Source organism: Spinacia oleracea, chromosome 6 (genome assembly GCF_020520425.1).
Source record: "Spinacia oleracea cultivar Varoflay chromosome 6, BTI_SOV_V1, whole genome shotgun sequence".
Lineage (NCBI taxonomy): Eukaryota > Viridiplantae > Streptophyta > Magnoliopsida > Caryophyllales > Amaranthaceae > Spinacia > Spinacia oleracea.
Genome location: NC_079492.1, coordinates 33,479,307 through 33,495,949, shown reverse-complemented (window position 1 = coordinate 33,495,949; position 16,643 = coordinate 33,479,307). Strand labels below are relative to the sequence as shown.

The window sequence follows — 16,643 nt, the reverse complement described above, 5'->3', positions numbered from 1 at the left end:
TTAAAAGCTCGTTCAATACCTCGGTTCGGCTCGAGTTTTAACTTATACAAGCTACTCGTGACCTGGTACGAACAACGAAAAACTCAAATGGGCCAAGCTCGAACATGGAATATTAAATCTCGGTGATCGTCGGCTAATGCATGAACACGGAACTAGCCAAGCTGGAAAAAAAATTTAACTTATACATAGGAATAAATTTATATGGTGTGGACCAAAAGATATTATTCAGCAAAAATGCTTATTTTTGCGTTGTTTAAAAATTAAAGCATTTTTACCTAATCTTACAACTCCACGTCTCCACAGTCTACACGTTACAATAATGATATCCCTTAATCTATATTATTATTGATGAAATAAACATCTGCAGTTAGTTTCTATCTCAGTAGCATAACTACGACGGCGTACATAAGCCAGGAAAAAACCAAGACCATTGAGACATTCTTTTCATTCCTAGAGCAATTCATTAACTCCATCCGCATGTGGGTCAGATCATTTTTCAATTCCTGGTTCTCCTCTTCCAAACTTTCCCTTTTGATCTGTAATTTCCTAACCTTATTTTCTATTATACTATTCTTCATCTCCAATTCTGCTATCTGTGTGTTCAACTCTAGGACTTGAAGCTGAAACTCATTATATTTCACACCAATTGGAACATTTGTGTGACCCGGGACCCATTCAAAGAATTTGCAAGCATTCTCCCCCTGAAACCAGTATAAGCATGGACCTTTATTAAAAATTTATAACTCAGAAAATTTTAATTTGGGATAAGATTTAATTTTACCGGCCAATTTGGACAACCATAGAAACGGCTACCAGCGTTGACTCCATTTTTTGCGGTCCGAGTTACAGCAACGTCATTGCAATAGCACAGAAAGGGTGCATTGCTTTCTCCATTTGACTTGCATGAAGGTCCAGTTGATTTTGAACCAGAGCCCATTTTCTGGAAAGAGTATTAATTATGTTCGGTGTTTGAGCTAGGAGTGAAAAGAACTTGGTAGCTGAAGAGAGAGAGGGAAAGATGTTTTAAACACAAATATAACTTTTATAGGCCAACGGTCAAACTATGACCCATCACACTGTAATGTCAGACACGGCATGTGCAAGTGTGTAAATGTGGTATTGCCAAATTGTGTATAGTAACTAGCCTATGCACGGTTTTATATGTGTTATTGATAAAGTGTGTTTGGAAAGTTTAAGACAACTTTCTAGGCACGGACGAGTCTTCTCGAGCGTACGATGACTAGATTTGACTTATTGGTCTACCGGCTTCCAACTAGTTAACCTAATTACCCTTATTTAGGTCCAAACATGTTCGAGAAGCTACTCTTATGTCACTAAGGCTCAATTTGGTAGGTTTAAGACAACTTTCTAGGCACGGACGAGTCTTCTCGAGCGTACGATGACTAGATTTGACTTATTGGTCTACCGACTTCCAACTAGTTAACTTAATTACCCTTATTAAGGTCCAAACATGTTTGATAAGCTACTCTTATGTCAATAAGGCTCAATTTGGTAGGTTTAAGACAACTTTCTAGGCACGGACGAGTCTTCTCGAGCGTACGATGACTAGATTTGACTTATTGGTCTACCGACTTCCAACTAGTTAACCTAATTACCCTTATTAAGGTCCAAACATGTTTGATAAGCTACTCTTATGTCAATAAGGCTCAATTTGGTAGGTTTAAGACAACTTTCTAGGCACGGACGAGTCTTCTCGAGCGTACGATGACTAGATTTGACTTATTGGTCTACCGACTTCCAACTAGTTAACCTAATTACCCTTATTAAGGTCCAAACATGTTTGATAAGCTACTCTTATGTCAATAAGGCTCAATTTGGTAGGTTTAAGACAACTTTCTAGGCACGGACGAGTCTTCTCGAGCGTACGATGACTAGATTTGACTTATTGGTCTACCGACTTCCAACTAGTTAACCTAATTACCCTTATTAAGGTCCAAACATGTTTGATAAGCTACTCTTATGTCAATAAGGCTCAATTTGGTAGGTTTAAGACAACTTTCTAGGCACGGACGAGTCTTCTCGAGCGTACGATGACTAGATTTGACTTATTGGTCTACCGACAACAAACTAATTAACCTAATTACCCTTATTTAGGTCCAAACATGTTTGATAAGCTTATCTTATGTTACTAAGACGCAACTTAGTTAGTCTATGGACACATGTAAGGCCCGGATAAGCATTCTCGATCGTACGTTGAATAAAATTGACTTATTGGTCCGCCGATTTTAAACTAATTTTTCCTTAATACATCTTATTTTGGTTAGTTTACAATTAACCAAGTCGGTTATCCATTATAATTGACTTCTTATTTAACCGAAAGGTTGTTAGTAGGGCGGTATTTTTTTTAATATATATAGTGGCATAAAGTGGGGGTTATGAATATTTTGATGTTTATTTGGGGTAGTAGGGTTGTCGGTTGGCCCTTAGGTAAGGTGAGAAGATAATAAAACTCTATGTAAAGTCTCCATTTTTAGAAGCGTTTCAATTAATCCGGGACGGCCCAATAAGGAAAGCGTTTCAAGTATTCCGGGACGGAGACAATATTTTCGTAGGACCATCACCGTCTGCGTGACTTCCACTGTTGTACGAAAATAAAATGCAAGTTGTGTAAGTTTAAATGGAAAATGTAACTCTGACCCCACCACATAATTGTACACCTGACAAAGCCATGCCCTTGATTAGATTAGAGAAGACTTTTTAGCCTACTTACATAATCAAAAAATTGGATTCTTTGTCTACAAATACAGTCCCCAGTCTACACAAATTTGGGCGCCAAAAAATGTGAAATGGGATCCAGAATTTGTGCGCCAAAAATTGTGGAATAGGAACCATAAATTGGGCGCCAATAATTGTGCTTGTGATCCTTCCTCATGGCGGGAAATTTGTTCATAAAATGACATAAAGAACACTAGGGTTGCATTTTTCATGCTCCCTTATATAGATGCATGGCACTCAACGTTCATAGTAGAACTCCATAAGTTAACTAATTCCTAACAACACAATGTCTCTTTCATCCAACAACACATTTTCCTCTTTTACAAACCCATATACATCGCAAGACGATTACTCGGACACGTCGTCCACTTCTTCATTCCGTACACTATATGGTGTGCGTCACCCTATTGGTCCAAATTTGAACCATGATCCCGTACCCTTTTCACCACCCGAACTTCCGTTTGGGATGGTAACTATTTTGGTAAGGAGCAATTCCGAAGATGATCCTGGGGTTCAATACGTTTTACATCCCGAAGAAACCATGATCAGAGTGTACCACGACTATGCTTCAAGAATTGGATACCCCATTAAATATATTACAATATGGCGAAGTCTTAGGACTATTCCAATAAGTACTGTGAAAGTCAAGGAACTTGGTATTAAAAACGGAGATTTGTTTTGTGTAAAAGGAATGGTAAGTACATGTTTTTTTTACAATACGTTGACAATATCCCAATAACATTACACATTACAATGGTATACTCTTACACTTTGGTGGCTTTAATATTTTATGCAGTTCGACGCCATGAAAGTGAACAGCTACATCAAGAGGTTTATCGTTCGACCAATGTACAACATTCCAAAGGACTTCCCCGCCGAAGCAAGAGTAACAGATAAATTGGAAACTATTTTCAAAACATGGGGTGATGCAATGGGATACAACCATGAAAACGTTGTAATGTACCACCAAGGAAAAAAACTAACAGCAAAACAGACTGTTGAACGTGCTGAGATTGTTAACAAGTCTATTTTATACGCGTTTGGACATTAAAATAGTTAATTGTATGTCTTATTTTCTGTTTTAAAGTACTTAATTGTATGTGTTATAATATGTTTTCAATCTACTCTTCTAGCAAATGTCTTTCAATTATAATAATTTTATTTTTTGTGCAAGTGTTTCATAGCATTCCCATATATTGATGTTAATACCGTTTTCATTAACAATAACAAATACCACCAAATTGGTGTGGGACATGGAAATAGTTAAACAGTTATAACACCAAATTGGGGCCCACGCTAGTAATATAATGATGTAAGTGCACTATAGTAGACCTCATTTAGGATTGGACAAGTGTGCAACTAATAGGTGTAGTAGACTACTAGTGTAGTACTGGTTTCTGTTAACTGAATTATTTGTCTCACAAATAAAGAAATGTGTACAACATTGTCTCCGCAAACCATTAGGATGTTTAAGCGTACAATCATGATTGTGAAGTTAACAATCTCTTAGGTGATAAAAATAATCTACCCACCCATTGTCCCTTTGTATTCAGTCAAATTAGTTCATGTATTTGTTCATGGTCATCTAAATTACCCATTGGAGATTACAACTTGTTACTATGTTAGGGTAGCCTAAACTATTGCTACTAATCTATAAAATTGTGAATTTGTCATACGAAAAAGGTGAATATTACTAGTAATGCCGTTCGTTACTAGGGACAATTGATTAGTTCTTAAAATAAGGTTAATTGGTAGATTATCTCATAAATCCACAATGTTTTAGGATGTAGCCATGTAGGTAAGCCTTATCCTATGGGCCCACCCTAGCACTCTAGAGATATACTTTGGATACCCTAGAAATTAGACTTACACTATGCAGTATGGAGTAGACAACTTGCATACAATACAAGCGGTCTAGTACTGTATATTCCCTCGGTATTTATTTAAGAGATACACTTGTCATTTTCGGCCGTATTTATTTTAAATAAACACTAGCCATTTATAGTACTCCCTCCGTCCCGAAATACTTGACCCAGTTTGACCGGCACAGAGTTTAATGGACTTGAATTGACTTATTTAATTTAATAAGTAGTAGTTGATAGTGGGGTTGAATTTTTAATTATTTTTTGTATAGAGTAGGGAGTAGGTGGGTTAAAAGGGGTGGAGTGAGAAATAATATAAATTTGTTAGAATATTTCCATTTTAGAAATAGGTCAAGTATTACGGGACGGCCCGATAAAGAAAAAAGGTCAAGTATTCCGTGACGGAGGGAGTAACTAATAAACTCCCTAAAATGACATAGTCCCACTCGTGCCCGACCAAGTTGACTGTTAAATAAATATATATGTATCCCATTGTCTCCATAAACTATAAATGTCTTTAAGCTTACAATCTTATTGTAGCAAACAATCTCCAAGATAATAAAAAAAATCTACACACACTCATTGCTATGTGGCGCCAAATCTACCATATTGTTTTACTAATTTGGCGCCATATTTAGTAAGGTGCCAAAACCTAATTGGACTCACATAGGGTTTCAAGTCATTCACTATAAATACACCACCTTCCCTTTTCCATTTGAATCACATCTACATAAAACATAAACAACCTACCCACACAACCAGTAATTTTCCCAACTCTCCTTCTAGTTTTACAAAAATAATGTCTATTTCTTATGGTAAAACCCTCTCCTCAAACCCACCTCCCATCTTACCAGCCTACTCTTCCTCCAACAACTCCCTAAATTCCATAGAAATTAGTTCCACAGACACTTATACCTCCTTCTCGTTTGAGTCCATAGGATCAAACTCAATTAGCACGTCCTCAATACATAATTCTGAAAAAAATGAACGTGACCCTAGCTATTGGGGACTAAAACTCAAACCAAGTCCAAATTATCCCTACCCCCCCCATTCCTTTTTCACCACCCGAACTACCCTACGGAATGGTAACCATTTTGGTTAGGAGTGAGTCGGAAGATGATCCAGGTGTTCACTATGTGCTACACCCGGACGATATTATGATCCGGATCTACACCGACTACGCAAGTAGAATTGGCCACCTTGCACAAGATATTTCGATAAGCCGCCACCAGACAGAAAAATTCCCAATTATCAAAACAACTGTGAAGGAAATAGGAATTCAAAATGGGGAGGTGTTTACTGTAAAAGCACTTGTAAGTCAAACATCCATTAGAAGTAATCATTCGTTGCAAACATTAAAAAATTATATTATACGTGCCGATCATTGACAAAATTGTTGTTTTGTTTACAGTTTGACGGGATGAATGTGAACACCTATGTGAAGAGGTTTATCATTCGCCCAATGCACGACAATCCGGACGATTTCCCAGTCGAAGCAAAAGTATCAGACAAATTGGACACCATCTACAAGGCGTGGGCCGCTGCAATGGGGGTTGACCATAAAAAGGTTATTTTTTACAACCAAGGTAGGAAGCTTTCACCATCGCAAATCGTTGAACGTGTGCAAATCGGGAACAAGTCCATCGTGTACGCATATAGTGGTTAATAAACAACATGTTATGGGGTTATTTTGTTTACCACAGTTGTTAATTTGTATTGTGCCTAACTTGCTCAAGGTTCCTTGAATTCCCTAATTATTAGTAGTGGATTTAATTACTTTACGTAAAAACTTGTACTCTCTAATTAGTTTATGCGGATTTTAGTAGTCTTAAATATGTAATCATGAAACTTTTAACCAACATTCAAGGGTTATTTACTAAAATATACTAGTTATTTATTATAGGATACAAATGTGGGGTATGCATAAGGGAGTTGTACTACTTCGATGCCACGTTACCACAAGATCATTGGGGATTATTGGGGATTATTGGGACAACTAATCAGAAATCTAACCAAACATGTTATCTTAAATCAATGGTTTGATGGGCCTCCACGTCATGTAGCCCATAATACAAAAGCAAAAATATACCCCCCTATAAATAACATTCCAGAAAACCAACCCACAAACCCTAGCACAAAAACCTACTACTATTACACGTTCCCTTCTTCCCTTCTCCGTGTATCATCGGAAACAAATACCAGTCTACTATGGTGTCTCCACTTTGGCCGGAATCTCCGTCCAGCAGCCCTTCGATGCAGCCATACTCTTCCCCGTCACCAACCTACAAACGTCGTCGTAGTTCGACATCTTCAAGTAGTCCCAGCGGCTCTTCGTATCCACCTTGGACGCCGTCTGAACCACCGTACATAATTTTTTCCGATGAGACGTCCATCGTCGATGAAACGCACCCACGTTGCGGCATAGCAGAAATGAACTATAACAAAGTGGATTACATGCTAGATACACCAGACATCAACAGCCTGCAAATTGCGACTTCTGACCTGCTGAGGAACATGATTATGAACCCAGAAAACGCACCGACTGAGTGGCTAGACTTGAAGATGTTAACCCCTCAAGGAGATCTTATACCTGCGCACCTCCCCAACTTTACAGATTTGGCGTTTATGTCGTCCGGAGCTAGGGAATTTATATCGTGGATGATGCAGAAGCTGGCTATAACCAAGTCCCTTGATATAATCCCAAAGGATTTGGAATTTCTAATGGATCCACCGCAAGTGCTTCCCGACTTCACGGAAGTACTCGCACTACGACTGCTCCCGGTGACGGTCGAGACAAGGGGATGGACGAATTCTGTAAAGATGATTCAATCCTATGGAAGACACGTTCAGATACAACTTTGGGCCAGATGGAACCGGGGTGATGTACATCATGAAGGAAACACCACCATTTTGTACATGGAACCGAGAAATTTTATGCTTTACGACCCCAGGGTGGGCCGAGAGGTAGACTACTCACCAAACAATGTTGGTGTAGGAAGGGCCACAAGACCCTTTCCTCTCCATCCGACCACGCGGGATATGGCTGTTCTTTATTGGAATGCAAGGGGAATAGCAAGGCAGTCTTTTATTCGAAATGTCAGTCTACTAATCCAAAAACACAATCCTCATATGATGGTCATATCCGAAACCAGAATTAGTAGGCAAAACACTGCTGAGATAGTGTGTGAACTACCCTATGATGAGTGGGTGATGGTCGAGCCCCTTGGTTTGGCGGGGGGATCATTATCTTGTGGCGCTCATATCAGGTGTATTTTGAGCCAACTAGCATTGATAGGCAGGGAATACAGGGGATTGTTCAGGTACTACATTCACCTTGTATACTCTTTATTTATATGCACATTCATAATTTACATAATGATTAGGAGATGGATTTACAAAATTTCATGAAATGCAGGGCACTTGTACTTGTGATTGAAGAACTCAAGGATCATTGGGGGAACAAGAAGCTTGTCGCACGAAACCTAGAGCAACTTCGGAATGGCACGAGTGATGCGTACTTTTACGGTCTTCAAATTTTAAGTTTATTAGTAAATGTTCAATATTAAAGGTTATCCCGGTATGTAAAATCTTGAAGGATTATGTTAGTTGATAAAGCACTTAAACATTTTCGTTAAATGCTAACATTTTCATATTGTCGGTAATTTTCTTCAAAGGGTTTATTTAATACCTCTCGTTCATAATTTGAATTGTGGTTTGATTATTCTCATGACACATACTTTTCCTAAGTTCGGGTCGTAAATGGCAGTGTCAAATACTGAAACCTCTACATGCAACTAAAATTTATTAATTAACATAACGCATATTATTGGATCACTACTCAATACACCAAGTCCAAATTAAATGTCTAAATAATACCTACGTAACATTACATATTTGCAATAATGTAGTGACAATCCAGTTTTGATTTGGGCATATGAACCATACTGGGCTCAGCACTCAATTAAAGCCCATTGGTATACACTTGGGTTAATGGCTGTGCATTCCACAACACGATTGACTAAAAAATGTTTCTTATTCTAAACTACAAGGCCCAACAAAGTTTTATGGTAATACAACTACGTTCTGATCGACCCCCCATTAGGGATCCTCATCGAGTCTTATTAGCATACAATCGCAGTATGAGGATAATTACGTTTTCCTCTTCTTATTTGTGTCATTCACTAAGTCAATGACATGATCACGTACCACATTATAGGGACTAAGAACATCCTGGGTGAACAATAGCCGACGAGCTTCTTCCATGTCGGTAATACGGAGCGCCTCAAAACCTTCTGAAAACTCCTTGATAGATAGCAGCATACGGACACCGCAACTATGGCTGCATGAAAAATTAAGATGATAAAGTAAGAATTAAACTATTTCAAACGACTTTTAAACTAACAAATGGGAAACTTACTTGTCTTCCTGGATGTCTATATCCATCCGCCTCCTATCCCATGAAAGAAGTTGCCCCCAACTATGCCCACCTTCATCGCCAAAGAGCATTTTCTCTACCCCAATTATCTAAGATCAACATATAAACATGCAATTAATTGGCTACCAAATAACACTCTCCCACCTTCTTCCCATTAATATTTACTAAATACTTTACGTGTACAGGGAGACAACCCACTTACCATTTTATCAATTACACTTTTACGCTGTTCCATGGGATTACTGTGTAAGGAGTCAATCACGTAAATGGTTGGAGGATCTGCAGATATAACTAGGCACCACCAATGGTTCGTATGGGTTCCTAACTTATCCAGGACAGGGATAAACAACTGCACCACCGTACACATAACCAGTTAACAATGAAAATACTAATTCAAGAACTGCAGTGCCATGTTTAAAAGGAGAAACTATACCTCCGATATTCGAGATACAAGAGTGGCAACTTGTGACCCTTTAGCGTCATCATCAATACCAGCCCCGTCAGTGGACATTGAAGCAGAACCACCCAACATTTTCTCCCTCTGCAACTTCATCCACTCTGCCACTTTGTGGCATTCTAAGGGGGATAGACGAACTCCGTCGCGGGGTTCTGAAACCTTAAACACTCTGTCCTATAAAGAAAAATTCCCAACTTAAAGGGCTTGCAACACACGCTTAAAATGTGTGAGTAATACGAAATTATTCTGTGTAATGGGTGTTACCGCAAAGCCGGAACTCAACATGTACCGTAAACTCCTCCCTGAGTACTTCTCAAGCCAAGTTGAATTGTACAACTTCGCAACAGTGTCTACGTACTACAAAAGAAATAAAATCATGTGACCAACCAAAAAACATAAATCCCTAACAAACCAATACAACCAACAAGAACTTACCTGCTTATGGACACAACCGTTTAGTTGTGTCACCCCTTTGCACTGGTTCATGATAACATTACTACCATCTTCACACTTGATCATCTTACACATACTACATGATACAAACAAGCGCCTGTCATATAGTACAACATTTTAGGACAATAAACTAGTAAGTGCATGAAGCCATAGATAAGTACCTCATTCCTTTTAAATTACCCCGACCAGACAGAGATCCACCGTTGTGGTTGACAAATTCAACTAAGTTATAGCTAAATTTCTTCCTATCGCTTGTAAACCAACGCCGAGCAATGTCCGATAACGATAAATAGGTCTTCTTTTTCCTTCCACGGCGAGGTCGAGTTCTTTGAAAATACAGAATCTTATTCGCCTTATCTACGCCCGTACTTTTACCAGATACCACCACCGTTTTCTCTACGCCCATTGGCATTTCAAGTGCAATCACAACACTACCACCACTAGAACAACCTCCATTCCCACCATCCAACCCTAACTTATTTGACTGGGGTGGTGAAAATTGCTCCATAACTTCCTCTTGAACCGGTTTACTAGACATTGTTTTGTTTGCCGACATATTCTTTCTCGGACTCCTACGTAAGGTCTTAACTTCACAACGCTTTTCATCGTTTTTATACGATGCTAACTTGGGAAAACCATCTACAACAGGAGCATTAAGCTCATGTGGTGATAATGGTGTGCGTCGTTGACCTCGTGTACGAGTTAGTTGAGGAGTTGGTTGCGTCTGGGGTTGCGGGTTTGGTTGAGGAGTAGGTTGTGGCTGGGGTTGCGGGTTTGGTTGAGGAGTAGGTTGCGGTTGGGGTTGCGGGTTTGGTTGAGGACTTGGTTGTGGTTGGGGTTGGGGTTGAGGTTGAGGACTAGGGTGAGGATGGGGTTGAGGATTTGGTTGAGGATGGGGTTGCGGACTTGGGTGCGGATGAGGTTGAGGACTTGGTTGTGGACCAGATTGCGAATGGGTTTGAGGACTTGGGTGGGAATGGGGTTGAGGACTTGGGTGGGTTTGGGGTTGAGGACTTGGGTGCGGATGGGGTTGAGGACTTGGTTGTGGATCGGGTGTCGGACTTGGGTGCGGAGTTGGTTGCGGATTGGGCTGAGGATTCCTGATTTTGAAAGGATTCCGTACACTTTTCCCTTTTCTCCTCGCTTTTGAGATAACTTTCTCCTTCTCAATGGCTGGCATTAAAACCTGCAAGTTTCAACAAACTATGATCATAAGTTTGTAAAAGATAAGGGTGAGAAACTAGAACGTATGTATTGCGGATAATAATAATAACATTTACTCAAACTCATTACCTCCTCATCAGGACATTCACTATCCCGGGCAGCCCTCGGATGTTGTCTATCCCCATACGCAACATCAACACACTGGGATGAAAGGTTTACATTACTCAACCAACAACAGCAATGTATATATTAGCTTGTAATACCATATAAGAGAATATCAAACTAGGAACGTTGGTGTATTATCTTTCAAAGACTGTTCATAATGTTGGAAAACTGTTTGCCAACATTTGTAGACTATTATTTCTGATTACAGATTAATACTTGGTAGATTGTATATCAATAACCTTAGACAGTTGACCCAAATAAATAGACTGTAATACACCCCTTTAACATAAAACCACACTAATGGTAATATATTTGACAATCTTTGTCCGATTAATGCTATTACTTAGTTTTGTCTCTTACTTAGGAGTGTTGTCAAAGGTAATTACGCTTTAAACCATGTAAAGAAGGCCATATAGTACTACATATTAGCGGAAATAGTCAACGGATATGAAAAACATACCCCAATCTTTCCGTAATCCCCTGATGGCAGAATATCTGCTTGCCTTGCTTTCAAAAGGTCATTAATATCCCATGCCTTCAGCCTTGGGAATACTCCCCACTGCAACGGCATTCTATTCAATCGATCAAGATAAAATATCTGCAACAACAATGGTTAGTTCATTAGATAAAAATTAACATTTCATTATTTCCAAAAACTTTAATAACTTTGATAATAAACTACTAACCACTAAGTACATGCTACAACCCCCAACTCCTTTGGTCCAACCAAATGTGTAGAAGTCCCTACAGAACACTTTGGCCCTCTCAATGAAGAACTCATATACAAGCTTGCACCAATCATATTCTCGTGCCTGCATTCCAAGTGAACAGGCATATAACAAACTTGGACTCAATCTTCCACATTGTGTTGGGCATAGCACCATTTCTACAGCAGCTATCAAAAACATCGTCTTAAACTCCTCTTCATCTTTGTCCTCCCAAGTACCCTCTAGTCTTTGGATAAATTTAGGATTCACCGGAATAGCATCTGTGGATATCACAGCCCCAGTATTAGTTGGGTGATCACTCTCCCACGTCTTCCCATATGCCCCGAGTATAAACTGTGCCTTGGCTTTCATTTCTTCATCAGCATCGTTTTCCGAAATAGGAATGACCTTCCCCTTAATCGGGAGTCCAAATATCCAACGAATCTGGTTCTTGCTCATGGGGAAGTCTATTCCGTTCGGGGCTGAGAAAATCTGATTAATAGGGTCAACCCGAGTCATCAGCCAATAGACAAAGTTCCGGGGCAAATGTTTCCCGCACAAATGGTAAAGCCCACCAAATCCCATTTCATTAACCCAGTTTCTCCTTCGGTTGTCAAACCTTTGCATCATTTTGCCAAACGCTTCAATCTTGCAATTTATGGTGGGAGCCTAAAAACATAACCAAATGTTACAAAAACAAATTATTAGTCAACAATAACATTATATACAGACTATATATATTAGTCAACCTTTCTAGTGTTTAGTACTATGGAATTTGACAGATGGATAACAAACTTTCTAAAACATTTTGTCTCATGTACCATAAATCCAGTCTGTAATATTTTAAAGACAATATAGGATTAAACTTTTCTTCAATAAAATCTACAATATCATAACACTAAGACCACTGACCTCTTACTATATACAATTCTATGCATCCCTAGTAAATTTTGACATTTAACAAAACATTCTTACCCGTCCTTTATATTCATCATGGAGGACTATCAACACCTCACCAGCCTCCTTCACTTCGCCGCCCCTCGTGAAACTATTGTCCTAAATTGAAATAATTATAGGTCATCCTATATAATATAACAGACATTACATTGTAAAGCCAACATTACAACAACAAGAACCTAACCTTGAATACTCGCGTCTCCAGCACGACTTTCTCTTTATTAAGTTTCTTTTCACCAATCATCTGCTGTTTGTTCTTCGATCCCTAATACATTCAATTTATACAACATTTTAGACAATCCCTAATTGCTGAAAGATTATCACTATTTCAATTATGGTTACCACACAATACCTTAGGACGCCCCCTCTTCCGTTTCATAGACGTATTGGTCACCACATTTGAATTGTGTTCATCATCCTCTTCACCATTATTTTCAACGATATAATCCATGTCATCACTATCATCTACCTCACTATTTGAACTGCTACGCACTTCATTATTAGCAACTTCATTCAAATTAAACTTCCCACGCGTTCGAGTACTACTCATCTTCCTGCCCATTAAATCGACACTAGATACACATAACCAACAATTTCAATCACTATTTAGTGCCCAATTTGAGATAACTATATAATGTTCAACGTACAATAAGACACACAAGCACTTCCAATTATCCCATCATTTCACAAAATACAAATTAATACATCCCCTGTAATACTGAAATTAAAAACCATCTATTTCAACTAATGAGATCGCTAAATTCAGCTCGACAACAATTCAATAGTACTATTTGCAATAAACAGTACCATTCTAAACAAAAATTTCAAAGATTTGAATTAATTTAATTACACATTACTCAATTAGGCGAAAAACTTTTGCATGGTACCCGATCTAACCGAAGTTACAAATTAAACAATACGGGTTCCCAAATACAGAGTTAACACGAAGAAATACCACATTTATCAACAGTTTCTACAACTTTACCGATTCGCTATTAAGAAAATTCAATAAAACCGGGTGTTCGATAACAAAATCAATCAACAAATTTCCCGAGACTAATTTAACAAATACAAGAAACTAACTACTAATCACTTACCTCCTTGCATGAATACTTTGCCAGCCCGCGTCGTCGGCTACCAGAAATTGATAGTTGCCGATCTGGTTGAAGAGAGGGGTTAGCAGAGAGAGAAACGAATGGGAGGAGGGGGGAAGGAGAAGCTTTATGACATAATACCAGTTTTTTTTGTGATTTAGCCGCCCAATTTAAGTCAAGAGTAGAGTTGAGCTACTTTCCGTTAACGTCCGTTTGCAAGCGTTAGTTTAACGCCTTCAGTTTTCAAATATAACTCCGCCCCCAGAAGAACACTTATTTACAAAATGCCACCCGATTGTTCAGCTGGGCAATCTGGTTGATTAACTAGTATTTCCTCGATGACACCGTCTCTACGTGCACATACTTTTTAAAAAAAAGACCCGAATAAAAGTCAAAACCCAGGACAACGCCCGAGCTACACACTAGTTACTATATGTGAACATACTAGTTTGAGAAAGAGAAAAAACTAAGGCTTTAGAAACATAGAAATTTAGAAGCTAGCGTATAGGAAAATCTAGCAATTACAATGTAAACGTAGTAATTAGTATATGATATATTAACTAGATATGATAATTACATAGTTGGAGATTAACATAGTGTCTATATTGTTTTACTTTATTCACAAGGGGAAAGAGGGAGCTATTATCTCTCCAAGGCTTTCCTAGCTTGACTACCCAGTTTCATATGAAATTGAGGACTATCAATGATCAAATTTAAACACTGAAAGTAGCCTATAGTGCTCCAAAATTTCTTAATTAAATTTCTGCTATTAGGCGGGCTGTTATCTTTCTTCTTAATCAACTCCATTATCTTCTTGTTCGGGCCTAAACTAAACTAACAAACACTAAAAATGACAAAAACCAACACTTAAATTATTAATGGCCCTAAACTAAACCACTATAGTTGACTTTTTTTGGTAAAATTTCTTCCTCTAACTCCTACAATGTTAGATGCTACGAGAAGGAATATCAAACAAATGAGTTTGTGGCACCAATTCATTACTAAACTATCTTGATTAATATCTACAAGAACTCTTTTCTAAGGTCATGTCATGCTAGTATCTGAGTGTTCCAAGGTGAGATGGCCAAAATATCAGTGACTTCCACATATAATCAAGAACAGAATATATGTTATCATTATCATTACCCCATTGCCTCAAAGATGCTCCAACAAGAAGAGGGGTAAGGGGGGGTCGGACGTACGCAACCTTACCCTCGCAAGAACGGAGTATATATAATGACGTAAAAACTAAAAACTATGAAATCCTGTCACTAGCAAAAATGCAGAGCCATTAATACTAACTGCAAGAAGCTTAATAACATTCTAGTTTTTAAAATGACTTACATGGCCGGTCATCTATTAACTTATTAAGTAATTCTAGACTTTCTTCTGACAAAATTTAGTAGACATATTTTTTTTTTAAGACTGCAAAGCAGATAATCAGTCTTACCTACTGAACCAAAACTCTCAGGCGAGCAAGCAGAACAAGAATCATTACAATGAACTCCATTTAAAATGATCGAGCAAGCAAGTAGAAAATACACAAGAATAAGCCAACGCCAAAAGTTTCTATCAAGCATAGAAATGACATAATTATTTAAATGTTTGGTGTTATTCTTTATCAAATCTGTTGTTTTAGTTGGACAACTCAACCGTGGAAAACTAGTAAATTAGAACACACTCTAAATCTTTCAATAAAAAATTCTACCAATAAATAAAAAGCAAACCCTAACTCAATAGAACTTGTAAACTCAGAAAACTAATTAATCAATTAACACCAAGTTCATGAACTAATTACAAAATTAAACCCTCTTCCAATTTCTAGAAACTTCCCATAATCCCATTAACAAATCAACAAACCATTGAACCAATTAGGTTCGGAATCAACCAATCTAACCCTAAATCCTAAATTTCTAACAAAGTTTCAATTGGAAGCCCCTACAAAAATTTTACAACATTTAAAAAAATACCAGAGCTAAGGAGAAATTCTGGGTAATTTCGCAAGGAGAAATATACTAACCAAAATTTAGAGGTTGATATAGTTATTCTTGCCGTCGAACTCCTGTAGATTGTTGTGGTGTGAATTAGCCCCCAAGTGTGCCTATGAATTTATGTCGTGACACAATGTAGGTATTCTTGGTTTGTTTCTTGCGGTTTATATGGTCTATGCATGAATTTTCACTTTGGAGTTATTTTGATCACTTTTGCATGTACGGGTTTTCTGCCAATTTGAACTTAGTAGCATGTTAGTACTCAGGGAACACAATTGTTTGACTCCACCAAGTAAGAAAAACTTGTTATGAATTTGAATACTTGGAACTTATAAATAGTATGTGCTATTTGCTGGTTTGAGGTATGATGCCTCTCTACTTTTTGGAATGCTAATCCGTAGATTGTTCTTTCCAGCCTTATTTACTATTGTCTGTTTGCAATTATGGGATTTTGAGCGTTTGCCTTTTCTCATTCTTTGGTAGGGGAGGGAGAGCTATGGATATCCTATGCTGCGAGGCAACTGAAGAGGCATCTTAACCTGTTGGTGTTGCAGGAAATGTTCGGGACTACGAGTCCTACTCAGGTAAGTGTAAGGACTTTCTTACTTTGTATCGTCTCGTT

At 38.2% G+C, this 16,643-nt stretch overlaps 1 protein-coding gene across 4 annotated transcripts; it reads right to left on the bottom strand.

Annotated features, from left to right (window-relative positions):
- Nucleotides 1-8,555: 8,555 nt before the first annotated feature.
- On the bottom strand, nt 8,556-16,289 carry LOC130464138 (uncharacterized). 4 transcript variants are annotated; one of them, XM_056833557.1, is made up of 15 exons: nt 16,051-16,289; nt 14,034-14,095; nt 13,289-13,508; nt 13,121-13,201; nt 12,955-13,035; nt 11,959-12,648; nt 11,733-11,870; nt 11,237-11,308; nt 10,105-11,129; nt 9,926-10,019; nt 9,755-9,847; nt 9,467-9,664; nt 9,236-9,382; nt 9,016-9,122; nt 8,556-8,937 (listed from the first exon to the last, which is right to left on the bottom strand). In XM_056833557.1, exons 3-15 carry the CDS (start codon nt 13,496-13,498, stop codon nt 8,748-8,750), a joined length of 3,126 nt encoding a protein of 1,041 aa, XP_056689535.1. In that variant the 5' UTR covers nt 13,499-13,508; nt 14,034-14,095; nt 16,051-16,289; the 3' UTR covers nt 8,556-8,747. The 4 variants fall into 4 exon arrangements, with proteins under 4 accessions (XP_056689535.1, XP_056689536.1, XP_056689534.1 ...); XM_056833558.1 differs by lacking the exon at nt 16,051-16,289 and adding an exon at nt 14,172-16,034; XM_056833556.1 differs by lacking the exon at nt 16,051-16,289 and having other exon boundaries at nt 14,034-16,034.
- Nucleotides 16,290-16,643: the final 354 nt, after the last annotated feature.

Bases quoted from the DNA above. Each gene is read 5' to 3' on its own strand.
- LOC130464138 (XM_056833557.1), bottom strand. From the start codon at position 13,498: ATGGGCAGGAAGATGAGTAGTACTCGAACGCGTGGGAAGTTTAATTTG. The intron at 13,036-13,120 runs GTTAGGTTCTTG...ATTTCAATTTAG, and splicing joins TGGAGACGCGAGTATTCAAG to GACAATAGTTTCACGAGGGG. The intron at 11,130-11,236 runs GTAATGAGTTTG...TGAAACTTGCAG, and splicing joins GTGAATGTCCTGATGAGGAG to GTTTTAATGCCAGCCATTGA.